This window comes from Phyllostomus hastatus, unplaced genomic scaffold (genome assembly GCF_019186645.2).
Source record: "Phyllostomus hastatus isolate PE091 unplaced genomic scaffold, TTU_PhHast_1.1 phas_contig_34, whole genome shotgun sequence".
In the NCBI taxonomy this organism is placed as follows: domain Eukaryota; kingdom Metazoa; phylum Chordata; class Mammalia; order Chiroptera; family Phyllostomidae; genus Phyllostomus; species Phyllostomus hastatus.
In genome coordinates this window covers 51,142,929-51,169,128 of record NW_025333857.1, presented here as the reverse complement: position 1 = coordinate 51,169,128, position 26,200 = coordinate 51,142,929, and the positions used below count along the sequence as shown (strand labels likewise).

The 26,200-nt window shown below is 42.6% G+C and overlaps 1 protein-coding gene across 3 annotated transcripts in view; it reads right to left on the bottom strand.

Moving 5' to 3' along the window:
* LOC123819986 (myb/SANT-like DNA-binding domain-containing protein 3) overlaps positions 1–26,200 on the bottom strand; it is a 122,954-nt gene that overhangs the window by 81,873 nt on the left and 14,881 nt on the right. Inside the window, exons 2-4 of one of the 3 annotated variants that reach the window (XM_045840631.1) lie at positions 25,331–25,482; positions 24,796–25,246; positions 12,488–17,583 (exon numbers count right to left, since the gene is read on the bottom strand). In XM_045840631.1, coding sequence (XP_045696587.1) covers positions 17,174–17,583; positions 24,796–25,213 — 828 coding nt within the window. In that variant the 5' untranslated portion in view covers positions 25,214–25,246; positions 25,331–25,482 and the 3' untranslated portion in view covers positions 12,488–17,173. Of the gene's footprint in view, positions 1–12,487; positions 17,584–24,795; positions 25,247–25,330; positions 25,483–26,200 lie in introns of those variants that run through there. The other 2 variants (XM_045840633.1, XM_045840632.1) reach the window with 2 other exon arrangements.

The window sequence follows — 26,200 nt, the reverse complement described above, 5'->3', positions numbered from 1 at the left end:
CTATGATCATTCTTTTATAAATTCATATTTTTAACATTTTGTTAAGATTTACCCCAAACCTCTAACCTAGAAGCAGTGGCCTGGCAGTTGTGACAACTAAAATTTCATTTCTGGACTTTGAATGAGGTGTGACCCCAGGTTCCTGACTGCTGAGCGGCAGCTGAGTGCACCTCCTCAGGCCACCCCTTCAGCAGGTCCTCTAGTAAGCTTGAGCCCCCCTGTGCTTCTTTCCTGCCCTGTGTCTTGGATGTCCCATCCTCGGTATTCTGCCTTTTTCATTGGGCTGCTAACCACAGCCCAGGTAGAAATACTAAGAGGAGACAATTCTTAAATAAAAAGTAAAAGCCCTGTGGCCATAAATCACAAATTAATTTACATCTGCATCTTTCTCCAAATTAGATAAGAAAAGCTCAACACAAATTTCTCAGGTTTTCAAACTGAAAAGGAAGGACCCTACTTCAGGAACAGGAGTCCTCTGACTTCAGTCATCTCATCGCAGGACTAAAAGGGTCGGTCTCAGTGGTCATCTAATACAGCCCCCATCACGTGCTCTAGTACTGGCGACCCCCAAAATGTCAGAGAGTAAGGAGTGTGGGACTTGCTACGCAAAGCCTCCCAGAGTGTTTTTAAAGTATGTAGATTTCTGAGCCCCACTCCAGGCCTTCTGGAAGAAATTCAAGTATCTCTTTATTGATGTTTCAAGTTCTGTAAGTAACTCAGATGTACTGCCAGTTTGGAAACCTTGCTCAGTCGATTATTTCTTCTTAACAAATAACCACAAAATGTCAGCCACATGCCACAATAAACATTCGTTTTGTATAGGTCTAGGCATTAACTAATCTAGCCTAGGTTTGGCTGAAGAGCTCTGCTTCAAGCTGGGCTCGACTTCTGTCTGTGTGCAGGTTGAACTCCGATCTGCTCCAGTATTACTCATGTCGGGGCCTGGCTGAAAGGGCAGCAACCCTCCAGGGAGAATTCTTTTTTTTTTTTCAATTTTCCAATTACAGTTAACATTCAGTATTATTATGTATTAGTTTCAGGTATACAGCACAGTGGTTACACAATCATACACTTCACAAAGTGCCCCCCCCCCACAATATTTCAAATCCCATCTGGCACCTTACATAGTTATTACAATCTTATTGACTATATTCCCTATGTTGTATTTTTATAGCCCCATGACTCTTTTGCAACTACCAATCTCTACTTCTTAATCCTTTCACCTTTTTCACCAGCCTCCCAACCCCGCTTCCTCGGGCAACAACCATCAGTCTGTTCTCTGCATCTATGAGTGTTTCTATTTTGTTTGTTTATTTTGTTCTTTAGATTCCACATAAAAGTGAAATTGTATGGCATTTGTCTTTCTCTGTCTGACTTATTCCATTTAGCATAATACCTTCTAGGTTCATCAAGGGAAACTCTTCTTACAGAGATGGCACTGGTCCGAGGGTCTTGCCCACTGTACAGGAACTTTTCACATCCCTGCTGCACATGCCAACATCCCACTGGCTAAAGCAAATCTCATAGCTGAGCTCAAGGACAAGGGGTAGGGAAGTCTCTTCTTCTTAACGAGGTGAGTGAGAGAGAGTGAATACACAATAAATATTTTTGAACAATAATCTATAAAAAATCTTATAATTGAATACTATGATGTATGCCCTGCCGATTGTTTTCAGGTCTAAGGAACAGAAAAAACAAACCAAATTAAAGAGATTGGCTCAGCTTTAAAAAAAAAAAAAAAAGCCAGAGGTAGTGCCCTCTCCTCGAGTTGGGTTTTCTCCTCAGTAAAGCTCATGGAAAACATTGGATTCCTTCAAGAAATCATTGTGAGCATCCACTGCGTGCTAGGGAACAAAAGATAGTCCTTCCCCAATGTCTAGGGTCGAGGTGGGGGAAACATCTGAAAATTAACAATTACAACTCAGTGTGATAAATGCTAACTCGAAATGCAGCATGCACGGGTGTGTGTTTGGAGGATAGAAGAAGGAGTACATGGCAAGTCCTACACATCACTCCCAGCCCAGACAAAAGTCTGGATTTTCTGGACCTCCTGCTGGAGGCTCTAGCTGCATAACAGAGCCCTGGTAAACAGTAATGAGACAAATTGGGACTGACAAATTGGCCCAGGTAGGAGAGAGTCACAGCACTCGAGCTCAGTCCTGGAACACTGGCATGATTCACCGTGTAGCCCTGGTGTGCAAGCCTAGGGCGGACCTCCAACCCAGCATGAGATAATGGTCCCACTTCCTAGAGAGAGGGGTCTTTAAAAAAATGGAAAGAATGTACGAAGACTCATTCATGCAGTAATGTTTATTGAAGGTCTCCTCCTAGTCCCTGAAAATACAATGATGAGTATAACGGACCCGATCCATGGTCCTTATGAAGTTTACAGTCAAATATTAATCAAACAATTATGCAAATAAAAGTAAAATTGCAACAATATTGATACATGCTATGAAGGGGAAGGTCAGAGGGTTTATCTGTTGGAGTGACATCTGCACTAAGACCAGACCAGAAGGGCGAGTAGAAGTGAACCAAGCGAAGAGGAAGTGTTCCAGGTGGAGGGAAGGTCATCAGCAAAGGGCCTGTGACTACAAGGGTCTGAGTGGCGGCCAGTGGAGGAAGGACAGAGAGCAAGCTCAACTTGTTTGAAATTTCATTCATTGACTCACCAAATACCTACTGAGCACCTACTGTGATTGAGGCATGGTTCTAGATGCTGAGAAACATCAGTGAACAAAACAAAGCCCCTGCTTCTCATAGAAACTTCTAGTCCAGTAGGAGAGACCCCATAACATTGGTGGGAGAGGATAATAGTTGGGCCAAGCCATGGCAATATGCACAGTATAATTTACTGAGGACTTGCTACATCCCAGGTACTGCCAGGCCCTGCCAGGCATTTGTTGTCTTTAATCTTCCTACCCACCCTCTTGGTAGGTACTATTTCCATGTGGTAGAGGAAAACACTGAGACTTGGAAGGTTAAGTGACCTAACTGATCCACAAAGCTAGGAAGTCAGGAGTTACCTGCCTCCACTGACTCCCAAGCCTCACCACATCCCTTGCTGGAACCGCTGGAGAAGCATCATCACCTGATACAGAATGGAGCAAAGATTGGCCCCACTAAGACTGCAGCCACCAAGGAGTGTGCACTAGCCATCCTGAGTCCCCTGCCAACACAGCAGGAGACTTTTTGTGGAGGCTTCTTGTGATTGCATGCGGGGATTATTGTGATCACATTGCTTGTAATTACAACTCCAGTTGAAAGCACTATTATTGCTACCCACATCCCCTTAATGGTCCTCAATTACCTAGATGCGCAGAAGCCAAGGAGCCAGGGATTACTCATATCTGAACAAAAAGTGCTGTGGGAATCCAGAGAGGTAGCCTCACTCTGCCTGGAGGAGAATCTGTCACTTTGAAAGGCTTCTCACCCAAACAGTTCCTGTGAGTGGGTAGAGAGACCAAGGAGGCCTGTCTGGGTTTTTCCTGCAGTTCTTGTCATTTGACTGTTCAGTATTGCTATGAATACAAAATAAAGATATTTCTCCATCTTTCAGCAAATGGAAATTTTCAGCTGCAATTCAAAAATTTCTCCAAGGGCTTAACTCGTAAAGGATTGTACGAAAGAAATAGCTTCTCTGACAAAGACAATCACGTATAAATGGTAAGAGGTATAGCCCAGCAACTAAGAGAGTAAGCTCTGCAACTGAACCATCTGCTTGTCCATCTGAACCCTGCCACGTGCTAGCTCTTTGACCTTGGGCAAGTTACTTAACTTCTCTGTGCCTCAGCTTCATAATATGTAACACAGAAAAAAAATTATCTATTTCATAGGGTTGTTGTAAGAATAAAATGGGCTCATATAGGTAGAGTGCTCAGAACCATGTTTAGTACATTATAAGTACTCAATAAATAATCAGCTAGAAGTAATAGTGGCAGAGTAAGTAGATTATAAGTGTTAGCTATTATTAGTAGCAGTAGCCATTAACTGCATGTATATGCTAGGCTAAGAGCTCCACATGAATTATCTAACGAATGCTCCCAAAAACCTAATGGGGAAGGTGCAATTATTATCCTCATTCTGTCAATGAGAAAACTGAGGCTGGGAGAGGTTAGGTAATTTGCCAGAGGTTACACAGTGAGTAGGAAGCAGGATTGGGACCCAAATTGAGGTCTCTCTGCCTCCAAAGCCTATGGTCCAAAACAAAACTCAAGGAGTGAAAGTCAGCCATCAAAAGAGCTCAGCTGAGCTACCTGGCTGCTGGAGAGGCCTGCAGGAGGGCAGCCTGGTGCTAGCAGGGACAGCCAAACTGCTAGGAGGAAAACAGCCAGGTGGGTCAAAGGGAAGGACAGGAGGTTACAGCCGAGAGTCTGGAAACTTGAGAATGGCATCCATTGAGCTAAGAATTATGAAAGAGAGGTAAAGCATGGAGCTAAGTACATGGAGGAATTAGAGCAAGTCAAACGGAGCTAAGTAATTATATTTTACCACTGCATGCATTTAAGCATGTCAGCTTGCCTCTGTATGTATACATATGTATTGAACATATGTCATTTGCCTGTGTATATATATATGTAATGAGCGTATCAGCTTGCCTCTGTACATATGCGTAAGTGCCAAACATATGTCATTGTACACTGTGTGCATATGTGAAGAATGAATATATATCAAGTTGCCTCTGTGAGAGTGGGTATGCATGCCTATTGGAGTGTGACAGCTGGGCCCTCTGTTTGTACATGCACACTTACATGTGTGTATCCATGCACACATTGCTATATATAGCAACTCATCTGCACAGTACACATGAACTTGAATTGTGTCAGCTGCTTTCTAACTCTTCTCCCTTGCCTCCCAGTTGAAAATTATTCCCTGAAGTCTGATGGTCTCAGGACTCAACATCAGGATCAGCACTGTTAGATACAGCACTTAGTCTGGGCTCCTAATTACATATGTTGGAAAGGTGAAACAATGAGACCACATTCTGAAGCTGTTCCTCTCAACACAGAACCAGAGTGGTGAGACCCAGGGCAGCTCCAGCAGCGAAGGCTCCAACAACAATGGGGGCAGGGGGCAGGGGGCAGGGCAGGGCGCAGAGAACGGGGACAGCAGCACTGCCATTCACCCAACATTCATCTACCGGCAGCTATGTTTCATGCAGGCAACCATGTTAGCCAGTGAGAATGGAGACGTGAACAATACAGACACCATCTCTGTCCTGCAGTCTAACAGGAAGTCAGACTTTGAACAATCATTTACAATTGTGAAGGGTGTTAAGAAGGATGTGTGAAAGCATCAGACAGGGACCCCCCACAATGTACCAGGGGCCAGAGGTATTACAGAAATTTTCCCCAAAGTAGTGATATTTATGCTAAGGCTGAAAGCTGATGAAGAGTTAGAAGGGTATGGAGGGGGTACAGTATTCTAAAAATAAAGTTCCACCTGTAAAAATGAAATAAAGAATATGGCAAGAAACAGAGGAAAGGCAGCTGCAGCTGAACCTGGAGAGTAAGGAGGAAAATCACACAAATAATGAAGCTGGAGACACTGGGAAGTGCGGGCTGATCATACAGGGCCTTTCAAACCAGAATGCAGATTCAGACTTGATCTTAAGATTGTAAACAGGGAAGAACCTGCCAAGAACTGTGCTTTAAAAAGATCACTTGGTTAAATGTGTGAACTATAAGCTGTGTTAATTATATCTCAATGAAGCTGTTAAAAAAATTACTTGGGCTGCAGAGTGCAGAATGGACTGGAAAGGCAAAACATACCCAAGAAAACCTTGGCAGAGCTATTGCAGTGGTCTGGGCGAGTGATGACTGTGGCCCTGACTAGGGAGGATGGGGACAAACAAATTAATTAGATTAAGAAGCTAAAATCAATAGAATTTAGTGACTGACTAGATGTGGGAGGTGAGGGAGAGAAAGTGTGAAGCCAGGGCTATCCCCAGGTTCAGTGACATTTACTGAAATATCCATCTTTGGAGAAAAGGCAGGCTTGGGGAGAGGATGGTGAGTTCAGTTGTAGGCATGTTGAGTGTGAGTGGCCAGCGAGGCATCTGTGCTGATCCATCCAGTGGTGGCTGGATTTTAAGTCTGGTGAACATGCAAGTGTGGACATCATCAGAGGATAAATTCACTGAAGTGAGGAAAGTGGGTGTGATGACTTAATGAGGTAGTATAAAATTAGACGAGAAGAGGACCTGGACTGAAACCCTGAGGAACTCCAGTGGAGGGAAGAATGAAAGAACTACCTGAAAATGGAAGGAAGACCGAGGAGCAGAAGTGTTTCAAAAACCAGGACGTGGTCAGCTGGTCAAATCCTACTGAGATGTCAAGCAAGATGAGTACCAAATAGTGTCCAGTGAATATAATCACTTGAAGTCTTTGGTGATCTTAGCAAGAGCCACTTGGTAAAGTGGTAGGGGCAGAATCCAGATAAGAGTTGATTAAGATAAGAGTAGGAAGTTGGAATTGGGGAAGGAACATTTAGAAACCTTGGCTGTGAAGAGAAGAGAAACAAACCTCGAGGTGACTGTGGGTGGAAGGGGACTTTTTAATTTTGTTAAAGATTGTATTTATTTATTTCTACAGTGAGATTTATTTATTTCTAAGGGAAGGAGAAAGAGAGGGAGAGAAACATTGGTGTGTGCGAGAAACATCAATTGGTTGCGTCTCTCATCTCCAGTCGGGGGCCTGGCCCACAACCCAGGCACGTGCCCTGACCAGAAATCTAACCGGGGACTTTTTGCTTTGCAGGATGATGCCCAACCTACTGAGCCACACCAGTCAGGACAGAAGGGGGCGCTTTTTTAGCTGAGACTGTAAGATAGTTAAACGCTGATGATAAAGATCCAGCGGGGTTGGAGGGGAGGGGTTGAATACACAATACAGGACAAAAAGATACTAATTGGTAGTAGAAGATTCTTGAGAGGACAGAAAGGGATGAAATTCAAAGCACAGATGAAGTGATTGATTTTTGGGAGAAGTGCACTTTCTTCTTTGGAGCCAGAGGCAAGTACAGAGAATGAAGGCTGATGCAGGTGGTTTTGTGGATATGACAGTAAGATAGTAACGAAATTCCTGGATCCTGGCTTCTGTGTTCTAGAGAAAGGGAGGTAGGGTGGAGTGAAGGTAGTGTGTGTGGGGGCGGGGGGATGTGACTGCATCAAAAGGTAGCTTTGATGCCACTTATAATCTCCATCAACTCCCTCTTAGCCTTTCCACCCCAATCTTCATCTTTACCTTTGATGTGGGAAATTGCCTTCTCAATCTTATACTTAAAAAATCACTTTTTGAAAACTAATGTATAACATGCAATGTATATATCAGATACCACTTTCAACCAGATTACTGCCCCAAGTCCTGATTTAACAGAAATTTTGGATTACATTTGAGAAACATAGAAAAAATTGAAGTGGTCCTTTTATTTTAAAGATTTTATTTATTTATTTTAGAGAGAGGGGGAGGAAAGGAGAAAGAGAGGGAGGGAAACACCGATTGTTTGCCTGTCGCATGCCCCAACTGGAAACCTGACCTGCAACCCAGGCCTGTGCCCTGACCTGGAGTCAAACCAGCGACCTTTTGCAGAACAACACTCAACCAGCAGAGCCACACCAGTCAGGGATGAAGTGGTCCTTGATGATAAGGGGAAAGAAAGCATGTGATTTTCCCCAGCAGAGCTCAAGAGAGATTGATCGAACCAGAGACGGACGCTAGAAGCAACTTGGAGCAGAGGTGCCGAGGAGAAGAAAGTTAGCAGCCCTTTCTTTCAGGTGGGCATTTATCCCCATTGGAGATAAAACTACCCTTCCTACTACTCACTTCCAGCAATGGAATTCTAAAGGGGATGGTCTTTTAAGAAAGTTGAGGCCAGGTGGACGCTTTGCTTTCTGAGTAGCCAGGGTGACTTGAGGTGACCTGAATTCAGATTTTCTCAAATCCGGCATACCTTTTTTTCCATATGAATCCTAGCAAATAGCAAAGACTGATCTAATCACATTTTGCAGTCCCCATGAAGTAACTGAGTAATGAATGATCATCAACGGATGCTAAAACCACTATATGAAAGGTTGTTGGGGACAAGGATAGTCACAAAGTCTTAAAGTGTCACTCTGCCGACAACCTATTAACTATGAGTGAAAGAAGTTAACTTTATAATGGAGAGATCTAGCAGATACGGCCTTCACCAGGTGATCAAATTTAGCTTCCCCAATGGTGCGGCAGCTTTTGATCATGTGGCTCCTGAAATGATGTAATGAGAAGTAGGTGACATTTACATGATAGTCTTGACAAAGGAGTTTAACCGGAATCTAATCACGAGGAAGTAATCAAATAAATCTAGAATGTAGGGCACATTGACCAGGCCTGGATTAAAAGAAATTGAATGTCATGAAAAACAATAAATAAGAGAGACTTGTTCAAGATTAAATTAGACTAAAGAAATAAAACAACCAAATGCAACAAACCTGGATTGGATCTAAGTAAATAAACAGAAATAAAGGTATTAAGGCAACTGAAGAAATTTGAATGAAAACTACATATAGATGATATTATTGTTAATATTAATTTTGGGGGTGCAGTAATGCAGGAGAATGTTCTTTAGTACATGCATACTGAAGAATTTAGAGGTGAAGTGTCATGTCTGGAACTTTCTTTCAAGTGGTTGAAAGAGAGAGAGAGAAAAAAGCCATTAACAATTGGTACATCCAGGTAAAAGAAAAAATTTAAAAAAACTTGATGCAGTCTATTTCTTCATTACTTCAAACATTTTCCTTTGGCCATGACCTTGGATCACTTTATGATTATAAGCATAAACTGTGCTCCCTAATGTGCTAAATTAGATTGAAATCTTTAAAAGCATAGGAAGACAGTTGTTCTGCAACGCTCTTTAACATAAGAGAACTTCTAATTTGTGTGGAACTAAAAGTGAAAATATGATAAAGTGGGAGAAAAAGCCATGCAATAATAAAAAACTTTCCTGGAAGTCAGAAAATCTTTGCATCCAGCACTTAGCCACCGGAATGTAAGTTTCCTGGTCTGCTGAGTGGGGCTAATGGTATCCCCTTCATTAGCCTGCTGTGCAGGTTCAGGAGAAACAGGATATGAAAGGCTTCATAGACTGGAAACGGGGATGCAAGTGGAGCAATTTTTGTTATCAGTCCATGGTGATGTTCTATTAGCAGCAGCTCTCAAACTTTATTATACCTAACGAGCAACTGGGAAGTTTCGGTAAAAGTATAGCTTCCAGTCCTGCCCTCAGAGATTCTGATCCAGTAGGTCTGGGCTGGGGCCCAGAATTTAGTTTGTAAAAGCACCCCAGATTATCTGGGGCAAGGGATCTGAAAACCACACTTAGCTGCCATGAAGGTTACTGTGATTTAAAAGCCTTGCTACTCAATGCCCATGATGGGCCAGCAACATCATGAGTGAGCGCCTGGGAGCTTGAAAATGCACACTCTGGCCCCACCCCAGACCTACTGAATCAGAGTCTGGTTTGTAACAAGATACCCAGATGATTCCTTTGCACATTAATATTTGAGAAACATGAATCTAAAGGGCAAGACTTATTGGTGATGCCTCTTTTTTTGCCTTGGTCACTGATTCTCTGCCTGCTCTCAGGCAGAATTGGGGTAGCACCCTTGCCATGACTGACACCTTTAACCTCACTTAACCCTTCTCTGTGCTTCTCTTTGTTTCTGGCTCCATAGTCCTAACAGATCTTGATAAATATAACCAGGCAATTAAAATATAATCTATGCCATTAACAGGCTAATCAAAGCATACTGACTTGGGATCTAAATCTAGTTAAGCTAGGCATGTGATTTCTTTTTCTTTTTTATTGTAGTGAAGTAACAAAAAAGTTACTGTTTTACTCATTTTTAAGTGTACAGTTCAGTGACACTGAATACATCCAGAACTTTTGGAGTATGATGTTGAATAAGTCACTTAGCCTCTCCAAGCTTCATTTCATTATCTTTAATATATAAATAACATTACCTACTCCTGCAGAGTAGGAAATATACAAATATAATATACAAATGTGCCTAGGACCCATAGACAATGTTCAATAAATGCTAATTTCCTTCCTTTCTTATATTTCAAGTAGGTTTTCAGACAGCCCTGAATGTGTATAACAAATAACATCTACGGAAATCAACTGATAAGAATCTTAAAAGCATGTACAAAAATCTACATATTCTGGGCACATTATTGCCTTAGAACAGGGCAATTTATAAGTAGAAGTATTCTATATTCTACAGAATCAGGCAATTTGAAACAGCTCAAGTCAACAGCAGCCAATTACATTTTGTTGGGGAAATTATATTTTGGAAAGCAACCACCCTTTTGTGTCCATCATTTAGAAATTCTTGTATTGACTATATTTAGATTATTTTATAAACAGTTGAAGTACAATCATTATGTTCATATTGATAGCTTTCACAAATGGTGCTTTCAACCTTGGGGCTCATGCAGTTGGATGAAGCATTTGAATCCCATTTGTGTACAGATTATCTTTTAAGGAGAATGTGAAATTGAAAACGGGTTACATGAGGTAAACAGAAAAGATTAGTTTAGCTTCAGAGTTAGACTATTAGAACAGGGGAAGGGAATTTTAAGATCTTCTCCTCTAGCACTCTTATTTTACAAACAAGGAAGTTCAGTTTATATCCAGAGACCTAGTAAGTTGTCCTCAATCACATGGTGAGTTACTGGCAAAGCTGGGACCAGAGCCCAGGGTCCAGGCGTATGTCTCGTGTCACCTGACCTTGAAGAATGGGTGACACTTCAGCAGCATAGGTGATGACAAAATGGTTATAGGGAGACTGAGAGCCCTCCAGGTAGGGGGATCAACAGAATTTCATAGAGCCTGGCTCTGAAACCAAGAAACTGATGGATGTATCTGGGTGTCTCACAGGGTGGGGAGGCTGGAAGGAGAGATGAAGAGGAAGGTTTGTGATGGGAGAAGAGAGTACTGGGTTCTCTCTCATAACACAGAATATCATAAGAGAGGTTTAGGAATTTTATGGGGTGGGAGGGACTTGATTTTGTAGTTTATATGGCTCTTCCATATTTGTATTCTCTTGTAGTCTTCATAGCAACCTCGGGGAGTAGGTATTTTATAGATGATGGTCTAATATTCAGAGATCATGTTCTTTGCAAAGCACAGATTTGAACTCAGGCTCTGAATGGAAAGGCTGTATAGTCTGATTCTTAAAAGCCTGAATTTTAAATCTGGAGCCAGGCAAACTGGATTCAAACCTTTCTGGCCCCATTTAGAAGCTGTATGACCTTGAGAAGAAAAAAATAATGGCCAAAACTTAGTGTTTATACATAGGGTATGTTATAAGTGCATAGAAATAAATACATATTACTCATTTAATCCAACATCTCTATGGCATACCATATTTTGCCAGGTATAATGTACTTTTTTGCCCAAATTTTTGAGGGAAAGATAAGAATGCATATTATATATGGGCAGTACTAATTCTGTATCTATGAAAGTGTTTTTAATTCTTTTATTTATCCTTATGTGTTAAAAGTGTAACTCTAGAAAGCAATAACGATATCTGTATGCAAAATAATACCCTGGAATATGATCACTGGTTTTGTTTCTAAATATAAATAAATAAAAAATTGAATTAAAAAATTAAAATGAAAGTTTTTTTTTCCTGAAAGTTTGGACCAAAAACATAGGTGTGCATTACACATGGCCAAATATGGTATGTTCTATTATTATCACTATTTTAAAGCACCCCCCCCCAAAAAAAAGAGAGTGAAAGGAAAAAAAGTAAGGAAGACTGTGTGTGTCTCAGAAGATAAGGAACGCCCTCCTCCCAGATTCCCTGTCTCTTGATTTATAATATAGTCTCAGTTCTTTGGATCCCACTAGTTCTCTTCCCACTTGTGATACTGTGGTAGACTCATTCACTATGCAAAAATATTCACCTTCTCCCCTCACCTTCTTAGGAGGAGTCTACTTCTCTCCCCTTGACTTTGGGCTTAACCGTAAGACTCGCCTCAGCCAAGGAGATATAAGCAGATATAACAATGAAACTTGAATTTTTTTTTTCCTGAGAAACCTATTCCAATCAGTGGCAACAGTGAGAGAATCTTCACACACAATCTGGGGATCTGAATAATGTAGAAATGGGAGTTTCCCATCTACTAATGATAAACTGCGCTGTTCAGTTAATACCTAGCTTGTAAGTGCAATAATTACAGTGGGTAATACAAGTTCAATAGATGTATTCTTTAAATATCTTATGTAAGTCACTCTTCTGTACATTGAATCTCGTGTTAAATGCACCAAAGGGCTGTTTAAGGAAAGGCCATGTTGAAATTTTTCACAAATATTCACACCCTTGTATTTCCATGGGATTTTTTCTATCTTCCCTGCGGGGCTCTTCCCTGCAGGGCAGTATCTCCACAGGAGGGCATCCATACGACAATGACAACAATAATGTTAAAATGCTTTCCATCACTCTTTATTTCAAAAGTGCTTTGCTAACAGACTAATCTTCACAACATTCAAGGGAGGTAGATAAGTATTACACCACTTTCACAGATGGAGAAACTGAGGCAGAGATTAGTAAATTTTGTTGAAGGGCATAATCGATGGCACAATTAGGAAAAGAATGTGTCGTAGTCACAGATCACTGGCGACCTTTCCCATGACTGCTGAATCCCACCAACACAGCAGCCTCGGAGGCAGCATGGAAGCAAGTCATCGGTGGTTCTGCCAGTCTAAGGCTACACCTCTCCTTGCGGACACCGGATGTTGAATCTGCTGTCCCTTGGCAAGTATTTCGCTCACACACATTCTCACACGACTACATCTCTAAAACAGAGAAGAGAGGGATCGTAGTAGGTACAGACAGAGGGGGCAGAGAAACAGGCCTGGGAAGGAGGAAGATAGGAGGAAAACCAAACTGATATCAAAGCGAGGGCAAGAAAGGACGGGAGGACCACCTGGGAAGCAGCCCAACAGAAAGGACCATCACAGCGGAAATGGAGTGGCATTCCATTTGAAAAGCTCAGACATCCAGAAATGCTATTAAAGGGTAATTCTTAGCAATGACATTACTGAGCCACTCTTCATGGCTTTGCCAAATATAATTATCAGGTCCTTCTGACATTCCCAGGAGGCAGAGCCACTCCTTTCTCCTGGTCCAGACCGAGTGTTGATGTGATTGATCTGCCACTGCGGAGGCTGTTGACAACTCAAATGCACACATCCGCCAGGCTGCCTCTCTTCCTGTCCTCTTTCTTCTTTGAAAAAAAAATATGCATTTTAAGATTCTACATGCCTGAAAAATTCCCAAAACATTTCCTAAATGTTTGATGCTTCACAGGATAAGGATCCCATGTCTGATTTTTGTCAAGGGGCCATTATGGGCATCCATGGGGCTTAACAACGCCTCTTAGCCCATCCTCCTTTAGACAACATGGGATATTTTAAAAAATGAAATTGTGGATGCCAACTGTCTAGAAAAGAGCTGAAGGGCAAGGTGAAGAAATAACCTTTTCGGCTCTTTCTAGTAAAAAGTCATTATAAGTGATGGTGACTGACACACCACCAGCTGCAATGGAGGTGATGATGGCAGAGCCAATACCAAATGAGTGGGGTGACAAGGACCCGGCAGGGAGGGGTTGAAGTCAGATGAACAGGTGAAAGAGGCAGCACAGGCAGCTGAAGAGGCGGAAGTCAGAGCAAAGAGGTGACAGCCGAAGAGGAGATGAGAGCAGGTGCCAGTGTGTTTGAGGCTTAGTGGGAGGCAACTGCACTATTCTGTGTGTAGATCTCCCTTAAAACCGGTCAGAGCCAGAAATGCATCCTTTCTTCCTTTATGTCAAGAGGCAGCATCATTCTTTCAGGTGTCTAACTTTAAACTTGACCACTTCTCTCGGACAAAAACAATCAGCTGCCAAAGCTGACTGATTCCATTTCTGCAATGCCCTTCACATTGGTCTCTCTGGTTTTTACTACAGCCTCTTCTCCGTCCTCCTGTCGTCTCATCCTAACCAGGGCCAAACACTCCTACCTCACCTCCCGGACCCCAGTTTTCTCTAAACTCAGTTCTGTCTTCGAATCTTCCTCCTGGAGCACAGTTTTGATCAGGTTACTGCCCAATATGGTAAGTCCCCATGTTCTCACTGCCTCCCAATGATCTCATCATCTTGAATCTCCAATGGGACTTTGCATCTAGTGAAGTTTTCTCTCCTTTACAAATCTCCACCTGCCCAAAATGCCAGCTCTCAAGACTTAGCTTAAATGTCACCTCCTCTGGGAAGCCTTCCTTCAAGTTGCTTAGCTCTCTGCTCTGAGCTACCAATGCACTTGAAGGCATGCACTAATCACATACATGACAGCTGTGTCCAAGTCTTCCCTCCCCTACCGGGCTGTGTCCATGATTTGGCAGGGCAGAGGGTGGTGAACTGGATCAATACTTATGTCAACTTTCTAGAGCGCCTACCAAGAAATAAGTATTGCATTTCCTTCTCAGTTAAGTAACTGCTTAAAAGTGAAATGCATTGAGATAGACCTATTCTTGAATGGAGACACTGATCTGGCTCTCAGGATGTAACAAATCCATGATGTGCTCTGAGGGATGGGGCCGGGGCAGTCAGGTGAAACTATTTCTTTTTGTGTCAAGAGACCTGAGACTGAGGTTCTACGTTGCTATTCCCTAGTCAGGTGGTTCTTCTCTGAGCATCATTTCCTCACGTCTGCATGACCTCCCACGATTAAGGATCAAATGAGAAATATTTGGGAAATCTATACCAGTGGCCATCAATCCCAATTAGGTATCATAATCCCCTGAAAAGCTGCCAAAAACTAGGGTAGACCAGGCCCGGGTCAAATGAGTAAGAACCCCCTGGGAGCAGGACCCAGTGGGGTTACTTACTTATTAAATACTGTTTCTTCTGCATAGCCAAGGTGGGAAATTACTGTTAGAAACTCATAAATGCCACTAACAGTAGAACAAGGTGTTTTAGGCCACTGGCTTAATCATCCTTGATTTGTTTGGTTAAGAATTAGTTTGATGCTTTTATAGTTCCATTGCGTGGGTGGGCACTTTTTGTGTTCTGCATTGTTGTTTGTATGCTTAAGTGATGAATTCTGAGCGAAAACACCCAGCACAATGCTGTACACAAAAATGTACCTAACTTTAATTTTGTTTTTGAGAAAACATATGAGGGTCCTCTAAAACCTTGCTACCCAGAAGTGTGCTGACCAGACAAGCAGAACTGGCATAACCTGGGAGCTTGTGAGAAATGTAAAATCTCAGGTCCGTCTCCAGAATCTGCATCCTAACAGGATCCCCAGATGGAGCAATAGGTGAAGCAAAGGCAAATTTTTCTCAGTTCACACCCATGTCCCCAAGGGGGTGGGATAACATGAAAAGTCAAGTTTGTCTCCTGTAAGCCATTGAAGTTTGGAAGTTTATTCAGATGCTTCTTCACTAAAAGGTCCATTTGGTGAAAACTTAAGGTAAGAACACAGATCCTTAGAGAAGGATCTTTACTTTCAAAGAAGCCTAGTCTTCACAGTGTTCTATAAATAACCAGTTCCTCTAAGAGATTTAAACTATGATAATGTACACAGTAAATTGCAGCCCATTTGCTTTATGCAGTGCTTCAATAATGAGTGTATGTGTATCTTACTGAATGTACAGTCCCCAAGACCCAGATTTCAAAATGACGAAGGAGGGAAGCTTAGCCAATGCTGCGAACTACGGACCCACGCCCTTGGATGACGATGATGTAAGCGGCACTCCTTCAAGATTATGCAGACCACACTACAGTCAAGGAGTTGTAGCAAATTCTGAACATTATCTCGACCAACTCTCTTGTTTTGTGGAGAGAAGAGAACACAGCCGAGGATTAAAAGGTACCTAAGGTCAGAGAGCACTTGAGGCAGAACCAAACTCAGAATTCAAGCCCTGACTCCTAGTCCTACACTCCCTATACAGCCTCTGTCGTACCTGTTCCTCCTTCCCCAGCACACGGCCTTGCAATTTCATTCTCAGAAATTGCTGACCGGCCTTGGTACTTAAGTGTCCCTTCACTTCTGCCAGATACTGCCATGCCCAGCTTCCAGGGCTGTTTTTAACACTAGGCTACAGGAGAAGCTATATCACAGCTCAACCAAAACATCCATTTATCAATCCATATTTCCAAATGTATTGGTAATGGATTCTTTAAAAAGCCCGATGCTAACCGCATAATGTAGACTACATAGCATTACTATTCGCTAGCACCAGAAGCACGGTGAGGGGAGGACCCCTAGGTGGCCTAAGGTTAAAAACAAGGGTAGCCATGAACTCAGTGGTACCAAGTAGGGAGGGAACTACAGAGGGAAGGCCCAAAGGGGAGCACAGTGGGGAGGCAGCACCTTTAAAAAACATACACAGTGTGACTATAAAATTGCAAGTCTTCTCTTTTAATAAAACAAACATGACAGAATGTAGAAATCTAACTGAACATTTCTCCCTCAAAGTAGCTACCCTCTCAGTTCCAACAGAGCTACCTTTGTGGGCGACATTATTTGAACTCCTCTTTGGAGAAGAACCTTAAAAGGAAGTTTAGGAGCCACATCAGAAAATATCCTTCCAAATGTCGGGCTGTTTCAAATCAGAAAGTCCGCACTCAGAGGATGCCACCGAAAAAATGAACAAGGCGCCGCAGCTCTCACAGAGGTTCCTAAAGACCTCTGCTGCGCGACAGCGTCACCACTGGAGAAATGTGGTGGGCGGGGCCTCCCAGGGCGGCCACGCCCAGTGGGAGGGCGTCACTTGGGTAAAAAAGTTCCGCTGTCTGTTAAAAAAAAAAAAAAAAAATCAGCCACACTCCTTTATAGTCACACTTGCATTGGATTAAAAAAAAAAAAATACAACAACGACACTCACACATGGTTCTGTGTGAATTCTCATTAGGAGACATGACATTCAGAATTATAGCACTCATAGTGATAGTTTTCAGAAGACTGTAACAGCTTCTTTGCCATGTAAGAAGGTGCAACTGTTTACCTGAATGTTTTCTTAAATAAGTGACTACTACCACGCTAAGTGTCCTACTTGGAGCTCTGTGACAGGTTACTGACCGCAAGTCCGTGTTCCAGACATTCTTTGCCAACACAGATTAAGCACAAGGGAGCCACCCCCACAGTCTTAGGGTGAATTGGGAAAGGGCCGGTTAAATGAGGAAACAGGCCACTCCTTGGTAAAAGTTTGTAGTTTTCTTTCCCAATACATCTTCTTTTTATTGAGAACTTCCATTTTTATCCTGTGTTCCTCCTCTGCCATCTCACACTCTCGCTCTATCTGCTGGATTTTGGCCACATGCACCTCATTCATTTGTATCAGCTGCAGTTGTAAGATGGACATTTGTTGATGGTGTTCTTCCTCATGCATCTTTTTTAAAGCACCTTCCTGAGAGGTTTTGCTCCTGTAGTTTTTATTGGCTGTTATTCTGACAGCTGAACACGAGGGTTCAGGTTGAGAGGTCCCCTCACACACTGGAAAATGTATGAACTCTTTCTCATCATCGCACAGTTCTCTATTTGAAACAGCAAATGATTCTGAAAAACAGTAGCAGAAAACATATGTTCAAAGATTTTACAGGCAGAGAGTAAATCATCCTACTTCAACGACAGGGTCCCCCACTCCAGGACGGATCTGAAATAGCATCTGCTTTGGCCTGCATGTCGACAGGGGCCCTGGCCACACCTGACTTTTTAAAACCCCATAAATCCAAAGCAAGTTTCCCTTGAGACGTAATGATAAAGTGTTTCATCGTGGCATTTCTAAAACTGCAGACTACAGGAACAATGGTCAGCAACTATGTGTATCAAGAATCGATGACCGTGCTACGTTGATGTAAGTTCTGAACTGAAGTGTGCGCAGCTCCGAAAGGGCGGAAGACCACAGTGCGAGGCCAACGGGGGGGTTTTCAGATTCGGTTCTCCCTCAGTTGGATCTCCCTTGCCCACTCTCACCCAGCGCAGCCGTGAGCACATGTTCCACACCCCCAGGGGGCTGTTGCTCTATTTCCTGGTCATTTCCCTCACCCTGGATAATTATCTCATAAATGTTGCTCCTTGAGAAGTGAGTCTACCCTTCCTGGCTTAACTTACCCAGCATGCTATTTCTCTTCAGCCTCCCACCTCCGGCTGTTAAGTATTCAGATCCAAAGACACTTGTGAATGTCCCTGTTATGTTACCTGTCCCTAGCACCAACTGATACTTTTTGAATTTTCTGTCCCTCTATTAGTTTCTGAACCATTGCCCTCCCCTAAATTTTCTGCAGCTGCCTCTCTGACTGCATCTTCTCAATTTCCTTTCGGGACTCAGACTCCTGTTCCACCAACCTCTTACCTTTTCATACTCCCCTGAGGTGCTTCTTTTTAACTGTTTTCAATCACCCTAAGTAACCCTCATAATCTGGTTCTCGCCTTCCTTTACCTTTCTTGCCCTACTCTTCAAAATTCCCTGCGCACCCTTCAATCCTATCACAAACTAGTCACATTCTTAAAGGCCATGCTCTTTTCCATAATTCTGACTCACTGCTCCATCAGCCTGAAGTTGGGCTTAAATACTGCCTGTCCCCGCAGCTCACCCAAACACAGTCCTAGTCCAGTCTCCCTTTCACTGCCTCCCCTAACACCTGCTTCACTCGGGGTCAAATCCACTTGCTCTGTGGAACCTCAGCTCTCCCTTCTCTGCACTGACTCTCCTATTACTGCACTTGATGCGTACAGGGTGGGGGGAATGTAGGTTTACAGTTGTTCATGTGGAAAATAATATAATAATTAATAAAAAAATAATATAAGAATAAACTCTATGTTTTGTGTACTCCTACCTGTAAACCTACTTCTGCACCCTGTACTAGTATTATTTGGGGACCATGCCTTATTCATTTCTTTTATCCTTGCGACCAATGACTTTGCCTGGTACACAGTGGATGCCTCGTAAATATTTACTGGCTGAAGCCTTGAAGAAAAACGGAAAAGAGCATATGGATACAAAACGATGCCATTTGAGGTGGTGCCCATTTACACCATTATTTTTACAGGACAGTGAGATTAACATCAATTAGGGAGTTTCAGTAAGGAAACCACTAACTCCTCTAACCCATGGAGTCTTCTAGCTGTGACTCCAAGGCTTTTTTGGGAAGCTTTACACCTTCAATAATGAGAATTGTCTCCTTGGAGAAAAATGCCATCAGTTTATTCACAAGAGCTGGCTACAACATTGTGTCCACTCCGTTATTCCAGAGGATGGGATGCTGGGAATGTTAATGGCTAGTGGGGGAAACCTAACTCCTCATCCTCTGTTAACAAAAGGAAAGTGGCTATTGTTTAGGTGATTTCACTCCAAGGGATAGGATAACAAGCATAATTAGCCCCTAACTGAGGTTAAAGAAAGGGTAAAAATCTTACTTTTCAAAGAGAAGGCAAAAAAAGAGTACTTCTGTGCCATCCAGAGACAATGAAACGTCTCCCTAGGAATCCTTCCCAACTCCAAGGGCTCTGGCCTCTACTAGATGTCCTTCCTTCATGCTGCTGCCACCTCTCGAGCCTATGTCTGGCAGAGCACTTGTTAAAGCCAGAGGTTTAACTACCTCCCCTTCAGGCCCCTGAATACTTTGAAGGCAGAGACTAGCCCGCATTCCTCCCCATAAGGAAGCCAGCAGAGGGCCTGGTACCCTGCTGGGCTGTAGGAACCACACAGGTGCTGAACTGGCTGCAGTGGGCCACACCCCTCCCAACACAGCACAGCCAGGGAGAAAGAGCAGTGTGTTCTGAGCGGCTAGCCCAGGCTTGGGACCAAGGAACGGAAAGCACTTAACACTAAGAATAGGGTCCCTCAGATGTAAGCATCAATTGTAAAGCCATTACCTCATCTGTTTCCTTTCTACTCTGAGATCTGAAAGTGCCTTCTGAAAGTGCCGTCTCTGAAGGCTGGACACATTAGGTATTTTTTGGTACCTTTAGCCTCTTTTCGCTTTGATTCCATTCCAAAGGAGATGCCTGAGTTCGTGCCCTGACAATTGCTCCTCTCTCCCAATTATCTAAATGCTCATTTTTATCTCAACAGTTCTAGGCGTTAGGGACCTGATGATGATGATGATGATGATGATGATGACAGCAGCTACTATTTTACAGGCACTACCTCATGTAAACATACAATGAACCGCAGAAGGGTGTATTATTATAGAAGACCAGGCACAGCATCCAAAGTCATTTGGCTAGTTGAAAGAACCAGGACTCTAATCCAAGTCTTCATCATTTCAAAATCCAAGCTCAACTATTACAACACCTAGCCTCTCGCTGCTTCACCTGCTCAGCTGATCACCTCTGTATCCTAAAATGTGGCCTCCAGGTTGTATCAACTATAAGACAATCTATTATTAAGAATAGAGATGCATATTCCAAATTTTGGTCTCCAAGTTTCTCTCTAGAGCTATGAACATAAAGACAGTATGTTCATGTCCAGGAGCACAGGAATGACTGTACTTTACAACTCTTCTTTGTAGTTGAAATGTGTGCTAACATGCATATCTTAAAGAAGGGAAAAAGCCAGGCCTCTTGAAAAGCTCTGGCAGAAGCTGGGGCTTACACCTAGAGAAGCCGGACGGAGTAGTTAATTAACTTTCACACAAATATTAGCTCCAATGGATGGAAGCTAGTGTTCGGATGGGGAGAATCTTCTCTGAACTGGAGAAGGACTGGCCTGGGAATGGCAGCCTGCTGCAAACACACACCACATGATCTCTCTCCCGGGAAGAACTAAGCCACCGGCAGGAGAAAACTATGCAATCTTGTGCAAAATGGATGTGAGGGCCTAAGGGCTTTCCTCCGACGGGAGAACACAGTCAGGGGAGTGTTCTTTCATTTGGGCAATTCGAGCACATTTAACATCAGCAGGAAAAACCTACTGTGGCAGTAACAGGAGGGGAAGGAAACTGTGTTCCACCCAAACCCCCACTCTTCTGAACAGAAGAAATGGGACTGACTGGGAGAAGGAATGAACGAGAGGTGGTGGGTGCCCTCCGTGGAATACTGTGCACCCACTAGGTGAAACAAATCAGACTTGCATGCTGCAATGGGAACAGATCCTAAAAACATCACTCTAAGTGAAAAAAGGCAAGAAAATGGTAGCTATAGCATGATTTTTAATCTATGTAAATTAAAAATACATGCACACAAAAGAGCAATGCATGCTTTCGAAAACACGGGAGAGAAAACACAACCATATCGGAATGACTATGGGACAGAGAAGAAACTGGAAGTGTTGAGTGGGGGTAGAGGGAATACATACATAAGCAACACAAAAAGGGGGCTTTTCAAAGGCCGGTGATGCCGGTGTGCCAATGCTGGCAGCAGAGCTGGTCCCCTGTACTTGAGTTCTCCCCCCAAAAGAGTAGGGTGGGATTAAATAGTGGCAGTAGTGGAATGTATAAAGGAGAGTTTGTGTTACTTAACTATAGCTTTGAGTACCCATGTCTACATGATTCAAATATAGCTTTATAGTAAACAACAGCATAGGAAATTAAATATAAGTTCTCCCATGATGTTTCAATACTACCTAAAAGCTTAGTTTGCTTAAATATATTTGACATTTAAGTCATCCTACCATCCTGACCCTTTCCAGCAAATTTTGTGGTTCCCCTTAATTTGTTCTGTGAAACTGTTCCCCAAGGATAACCTCACTTGTCTTAAAATGGAAGCTAAGTGTCACAGCCAAATCGTCGCATATCACAAATCTGCAGAACATAGAGGGTTTTAATATACTTAAGGGATAAATACTGGGATTTTTTGGAAAATACATTCCTAAGGGTTAAACTTTCATTTTAAAACTACTGTGTTCAAATGCAGATGTACATTTCAAGGAAGGCATTGACAAAGCTAATAATACCCAGGGCACAGGGATCAATATGACAAAGTTGGAATCATCTCACACAGAAAACTTGTTGGAGGGAGGCCTCTAGTGGAACACTGGTTAAGGAGTCCCCGCAGTTCTCTGAGCACCTACCGCTGCAGCACGTGCCCTGCGAGGGGTTAGCACGGTGCTGTCCCACAGAAGGGGGACACGAGCTACATGTGCCATTTTAATTTTCACGTGCCGCGTTAGACAGGTGAAAGAGCTGACACTGATTGTCGTGAAATATTTTTAAACCCCGTATGTTTAAAACATTATCACTGCTACATGTAATCAATATAAAAATTATTAGTAAGAGACTTTACATTTCTTTTGGTACTAAGTCTTCAAGATTCATTGTGTGTATTTAGTTGGCCTACCCCCACTTCAAGGGCTTACTAGCCTGATATGGCGTGTGGCCACTGTCAACAGTGTTAAGAAATGCTAACAAAAGTAAAACACACACACACACACACACACACAGATCCCATGTATCAAAATACACCTGATGTAATGAGAGCCACCAGCCTATTGCAGGTTTTCAACCTCTTCCTCACCAGGACCCAGAAGGAATGATGGACAATTCCAGCTTTATTTTCATTTCCTAAAAGTAAGTTAAATACAAACTGAGTGGGGTAACCCCAAAGCTGTCTTAATGTATAGAAGGAATTCTAGTACATTATCTATTGGTGTTAATAGATTACTTTGGACACACTCCCCAGCTGACAAAGCACCCTGGCTCTCCACCGCCCTCTGGAGTTGACCTGGAGACGGGAACAGGTAAGTATTCGGCTGTACTTCAATAATCACCAGCAAAAAGAGAAGTTTCATGTGTCATGTGTACAAGCATCCAATTTCATATCAGTTCCTTTTACAAGTTAGTGTCTAGCAAATGTCACTACAGGAAAGACACTGTGAATCCATATTCATTCCCTTCTTGCTGGAAATTTATAAATTGCTTATGAATACATGAATTAATTATATCATTTCCTCTGAAAAGAAAGAGAAAAACACTTATGGGATGAACTTTCTAGATCCTACTCTAGAATTTGAGAATGGGGAAAGAAGACTGCCCTTAGAATAACCCTATGATCAGGCCGTGCAAGAGGCAACCGATCAACGTATCTCTTGCACATTGATGTTTCTCTCCTTCTCTTTCTCCCTCCCCTCCCCTCTCTCTAAAAAATAAATAAATAAATACTTTTTTTAAAAAAGAGTAACCCTAGGAAATCAATACACAACCATACAGGTGAAAGATTTGCAAAGTGAACTAAGTGACAGCAGTCCACACCAGCATCCTCCTCAGCAATGTGTCTCAGGGAACATAGCAACCTGAAAGGAGGCCCTGCCGATTCAGCCCTCACACCCCGCCCTAGGACCAGTCCCTTCACTCACTCACTCACTCCCTCACAGGACTGAACGGCTCCAGAGCCAGCATGATAGAGAGTAACTGGCGGAAGCTACAGATATCTCCAAAACAAGGAAACCGTCTATTAGCCCTGGGCCTCATCCCCATAGATGCAGCAATGAGAAAGGGCAAAACAGAGAGTTGGCAGTGTCCATATCAACACTGTTTGCTGGCAGATATTGTGACTTGGAACTCAAGAATCAAAATTCAGACACAGGGCTCCTACCCTGGAAAACGATGCATGATGGTCATGACCTTAACCGCTATGACTGCCCAGTGGGCTCCCTGGACTTAGCCTTGGTCAAATGATCAGCAAGTAAACTTTTTATTGTAATTTAGATTCCTGGGATAATCTACCTACAGAAAAAAAAAAGTGCTAACCAAAATGTTATTCAGTTCACTAGGCTACTTAGCTTTCTCACTCTACACAGGTAACATCTGTGACTTTTAATTAGCCAGTCCCCCAGAGCTCAGTCTCCTCTAGGGACACTCATAAGTGCATTTCTCATCCTGCAAACCAAAAATCAGATTTTCCTAGGCAAATGCTTGCTGGGTCCTCAGAGAACCTTCCAAATAGACTTCTGGCCTTCCCAGAAATTATTAAATGTGTCTCTTGCAAACTACACTGAATCTTTATATAAACTGGCCATTCTTATCATAAAAGAGGCAGGAATTATTGGCAATTTATCTATATGCATTTTCCCACCCACCTTGGGCCTGGAGACATTTCAAGAGCCCCTTAAATCCAACCTTTTCAATCTATGACATACTAGCATTACTTCCTTGATTATGACAGTCTTGTCCTTCTATAAGAATCCTATATAACATTTTTCCCTTTTCAGTGAAAATATATTAAAACTAAAATAATTTTTTCCAGAATTTCTTAAGTTCCCTGAGGTGCCACAAAGCAAAACTGTACTTCACAGTATTAGAATGGGGGGAAATGCTGGTTTTTAATCTGGGTGAATGCCAAACAGCTGTTTGCTCTGTTAGTCTCACGACTTTTCTAAAGTCTGAAATAGTTTACTTTTTTAATGTGGCCTTTTGAATGCACATTATAGGTCCTCAAAAAAAAACATTAAAAAAAAAGCTTGAGTGAATGGAATAAATCTTCAAACAAACCCACTTTAACATATTGGAGATAGCTCAAGATAAGCAACTAAGGTACTTCGTTAATGACAACTATATTAACGTAGCCCCTTAGTTTTCCTTATTCTTCAGTGATAATGGAGCTAAGAGAGCTCTCCCCGAGAGAGAGCACACGGATATTAACAAGTGCGTTTATTTTTTATGTACTCTGTGACTTGCATGTCCTATGCCACCGGGAGATTTTTGAATGGGGAAAGTCAAGTTTGACATGAACGTTTCTTTTTAATGAAGCCCCTTAGAATTAAGGGTTTTAAAATTCAAACGGGGAACAGGTAGCAGTGAGAACACACAAGCCAGGCTCAGGAGCCGATACCTGGGGCTGCGGCGTCGGGGTGGTATTCGGCCTCCTCCTCCGGGGGGCTCTGCAGGAAGTAGAGCTGCTCGGGCAGCATGCCGGCGATCTTCTCCTTCCCCAGGACGTGCGAGCTCAGGAGGGGGCTGACGCTGCGCTTCACCTTCTCTCTCCTTTCGTGGGCCATAATTTTTTTGGTCCGAGCCTTGATGTTCTCCCAGCACTTCTTCAGCTGTTTGAAATCGCGCAGCGACACGCTCGGCTGAGAGTTGTACTCGTGGGCGAGCGCCTGCCAGGTCCGCTGCTTGAGCGCAATAGTTCGCGCATCGCTTTTCTTACATTCCAGCACATACTTGTACTTTTCCACTAAAGCAAGCAGGATGCTCTTTTCCAATTCTGAGAAATATTTGGCAGGTTTTATAATTTCGTTGTTTTGCATCTTCCACTCTATTTCTCCCGGACGTTAGCGATCCTGTAAAAGGAAATTTGAAACAGTAATTCGGAACTCCCGCGATAATAAAAAATGTCAGCAAATCACTTAAAAGTAATCCCTCACTTGATTCCCTTGTCTGAAATACAGTAGTACTTTCTTTTCTGTGAATGTGGACTTATGAGAGTCTCAGGAGAACATTCAGAAGTTTATTAGCAATGGGGTTTTACTTCAAAGGAGATGTTCAAGTAGGTCCTTTGTTGTAAGTCTTGGCCATTCTGAGAATATCAGCAAAAAAAAAAAAAGAAAGAAAGAAAGAAAGAAAGAAAGGTTAAACATCTTTTGTGGAACTTCATTGTGGAACTCTAATTTATTTGCTTCATGTTAGGAGACTGATTATTCCCCAAATTCAGAATATTATGCAGCTTTTCAACTACACAGATTTCTCAAAGCTCTGTCACAGCTGAAGAGAGAGAAGCCACTGTGTGACCAAATATAACATAATGTAAACACCATCAGGACCTTAGAATCACCCCAACACATCTGACATTTCCATCACTATGTCTGTGACCATGGTTACATCCATGCTCCTGCGGGAGCCTCAGTTTCTTCTTCTTTAAAATGAGGGTTTGGAGTCAGTGACCTAGAGGTCTAAAAGCCACTTTCAAAAGTGTACAATCCCGTGAAAATAAGTTATATCCTTTCAGAGGTGAAAGGGCCTGGGCACTTATAGAGTCCAATGCCTTGCGTTTCTTGCTTTCTTTTTTCCTGGGCATCGCACAGAAATGGAACAATACAGTACGACATCTTTCGTGACTGGCTTGTTTCACCTAGCACGATGTATTCGTGGTCTGTCTGCCCTGCAGCATGTATCAATACTTCATTCCTTTTTATTACCAAATGATATTCCACTTTATGGAGGTAGCACATTCTACATTTATCCATTAATGAATTTTTATTAAGATATAATTGATATATAACATTATATCAGTTTCA